The sequence below is a fragment of the Crocuta crocuta genome, unplaced genomic scaffold (assembly GCF_008692635.1).
Source record: "Crocuta crocuta isolate KB4526 unplaced genomic scaffold, BGI_CrCroc_1.0 scaffold601, whole genome shotgun sequence".
NCBI classification, from domain to species: Eukaryota; Metazoa; Chordata; class Mammalia; order Carnivora; family Hyaenidae; genus Crocuta; species Crocuta crocuta.
Genome location: NW_027528227.1, coordinates 277,630 through 280,961, shown reverse-complemented (window position 1 = coordinate 280,961; position 3,332 = coordinate 277,630). Strand labels below are relative to the sequence as shown.

At 40.1% G+C, this 3,332-nt stretch overlaps 1 protein-coding gene across 3 annotated transcripts in view; it reads left to right on the top strand.

The window, feature by feature from the left end:
- Positions 1-3,332, top strand: part of CLCN5 (chloride voltage-gated channel 5) — a 42,156-nt gene that overhangs the window by 28,546 nt on the left and 10,278 nt on the right. For all 3 annotated transcript variants that reach the window (XM_077753053.1, XM_077753051.1, XM_077753052.1), the window contains exons 5-6: positions 878-1,000; positions 1,812-2,018. In XM_077753053.1, the coding sequence (XP_077609179.1) occupies positions 878-1,000; positions 1,812-2,018 (330 nt within the window). The remainder of the gene's footprint in view (positions 1-877; positions 1,001-1,811; positions 2,019-3,332) is intronic.

Sequence of the window (3,332 nt, the reverse complement as noted above, 5' to 3'; positions counted from 1 at the left end):
AAAGTATATTATCTCCATTTTTCAAATAGCTGTTGCTGTTTTATTCTTTGGGATAACTGGCGTCTCACTTGTTTCATTTTATGGTCAGAGCCTGAAACTTTCTACTTGCATATACTTGTTGCTGAGTCTGCAATAGCAAAATTCTTGCAAAGATGTGGTGGTTCTCTATAGAACTGAACTGTCTATTTTAAGAAAAACACTTGGGGAGAGCCTGGGTGGCTCAGTCGATTAGACGTCCGACTTCGGCTAAGGTCATGATCTCACAGTTCGTGGGTTTGAGCCCCCGGGTCGGGTTCTGTGCTGATAGCTCAGAGCCTGGAACGTGTTTCAGATTCTGTATCTCCCTCTCTCTCTGGCCCTCCCCTTCTCTCTCTCTCTTTCTCTCTCTCTCTCTCAGAAATAAATTTAAAAAAGAAAAAGAAAAAGAAAAACACTCGGGAATTTTTGACACTCTAACCTCCAAGGTAGCTAGCCAGCTGGTCTTCATCTCAAATGTGTAGCCAAGGTTCAGCCATTCCAGTAAAAGAGCTTACAAGACTCTTAATAAAATTGACATAAAGTCATATATATTTGACTGCAAAACCTATCAAAGTGTTCATAAGGAACAGGAGTTTGCTTTGGGATTTTGTTCATTCTTTGTTCTTATCCATCCTCAGAAGCTGGTGTCAGTTTCTTTCGGGTGTAGCAATGCGTCTCATTTTTAGTACCAAGTGGGCTGACCCTGTTTCAATATTGCCTCTCTGACAATCCCACAAGGAACATGTTTAGCGATTTAATACTGGTCTTTTTCTTTCTGATCTCCTCTCCTTAAAACTGATTACTATGAAGAGCGGCATGCCTCACTAAAACAAGCTTCTTTCTTTTCCCCCTGTTCCAGGGAGCCTTTGCCTACATAGTCAATTATTTCATGTATGTCCTCTGGGCTCTCCTATTTGCCTTCCTTGCTGTGTCTCTTGTCAAGGTATTTGCGCCTTATGCCTGCGGCTCTGGAATTCCTGAGGTGAGTCTCTCAAGTGGTTTATAAATGGTGACAATAATGATTCCTTCCCAGTTAAAAGCCTTTAATATGTATTCCAGCATATACCACAATTTGAACATGAAACAGGATCAAACCCTGAGGAAATCTAGAGCCTTTCAAGGTCTTTCCTCAAGTCTTCTCTCAGCCTGAGCCATCTGGACACTAAAGGGAGTTGATTCCTATCCCCCCGTGGGTTCCTGGTGAATCAGGGTCCCAATATCCTGGCCTAAAACAGTAGTGATATTGTCAGTTTTGTTAGAGTCAGAGAAAGAAAACTATTTGCTTCATTTCCTACAGTATGATTCGGGTTAGGAGGAAGGTGGTTGAAATCCTGTTTCTAACTACTTTTGGTTTACATTGCTTGACAGTGACTGAAACCACTGATATTTGAGGTTGCCCAGATGATCTTGCCTCTCTCTGTTTGCTGACCAAGTCATAGTTACAAATTTCTTTGGCAGAGAATCAAGGCTATACTAGCCTGTAAGGATACAAGTAAGGAAAATACCCACCCTCCCTGCCTACCCTTCGCCATACACACAGACTCCCATGCTTGTACTCCCTTGCCCCACTGGCACATGGCCAAAAAAAAAGAAAAAAGAAACATGAAATCTTAAAGAACAGTTCTCTCTTTTCTGGGCTCCTAGGCTCCCTATCAAATTGGGGTCATTGTAGGTCAAACATTTATAGGTCACTTGTTCGAAAGGTACAGTTTCTATATGAGGTCCATATTATTGCTTCCCAGCCTTGCTTATTTGCTTAGTCTCTATTCAATCTCTCTGTGTTTGGTCCACAGATAAAAACTATCTTGAGCGGTTTTATTATTAGGGGCTATTTGGGTAAGTGGACCCTAATTATCAAAACCATCACGTTGGTGCTGGCCGTGTCATCTGGCCTGAGCCTGGGCAAAGAGGGCCCCCTAGTGCACGTGGCTTGCTGCTGTGGGAACATTCTGTGCCACTGCTTCAACAAATACAGGAAGAATGAAGCTAAGCGCAGAGAGGTAAGAACAGGTGGCCCAAATAGTCTCTTTGTTCGTGAGAGCATAAATGGTACAGTATTAGGGATAAGAATTTGGGGATTCTCCCAGTATTAACACAGACACCCTTTGACCCAGCAGCTTCACTTCTAGGAATTTATCCTGCAGACATCCTACTCTGTGTGTACATAAAGGTATGCGTTTGGGGATAGTCCGTGTGTAACATTTGTCAATATTGTGAGAAAATGATACCATCACAATGTCCATCAACGGGACTGATTTGAATAAACAAATTCTGTCCATGCTGTAGCATACTATGCAATCGTTAAAAAAAAAAAGAGTACATTGACATGGATTGATGACTATAAAATATTGAGTTTCAAAAGCCAATTTTGGAACAACGTGTACATATAATGATTCCATTAATGTTTTTCTAATTATGTAAATATGCACCTAGAAAGAAAATGTCTGAAAAGTGGTTTTACTCCAAACTGTTAAACATGTCTTCCTGGGGTGAGTGGGGAAGTGAGGTGTTAGAGAAGGATTTTAACTATAATAACTTTCATTACGTGTAACTGTACAAGTGTGTGCTGTTTCTATTACAAAATAAGTTACAAAAATAATAGATTTTTAAGAGCAGTCATTTATTCCTGTGAATGAATATGCACTCAGCGTGTGTTTCAAATGCCAGCCTTTTCATCTTTTATTTCTACCTACTGCCACACTGAATGAGTTTCTCTATGTATTGGCGCTCTCTGCCTTTTGCGTCAGTCTCGCCAGAGTAATTTTGTCACAGCATCTCTGTAGCGGTTCTCATGTTTATGCAGTTGCTAACATATATCATTTTGAGGAGGAAGGACAGTTTTTAAAAATGTTCCAAGTCGTTGGTTACTTTTACCCTGCTATAATGAAGGATTTAAGAAAATAATGGTTCTTGCTCTGTTTTCCTTGAATTACAAAGAAATCACATATGAAATGGGTCAAGTCCAAGTTCATTTCATTAGAAAGGAGTTTTCACAAAATGGGAACCTAGTGATTTATTCTGAAAACCAAAGAAAACAAAATAAACCATAAGGCCCAGAAGGAAACTCAAAAATGTTGAAATTTCAAATATGGAATACATTTTGATAGTTCAAGGGGGAAAGTTCTTGGCAGGAGAGGAAGGCTAGCAGAAGAGAGAGAAAGAGAGGGAAAGGGAAATCTGAGAGGTTGTTTAGCTGCCTGTCAAATGGTAAAGGAGCATAAAGGCAGTATTAAATTCGTGAGGTTGTTAGATGGAAATAATGCGGAACAGAAGCTAAAGAGATGGAAAAAAAAACATTTTAAATGGCAAGAGTA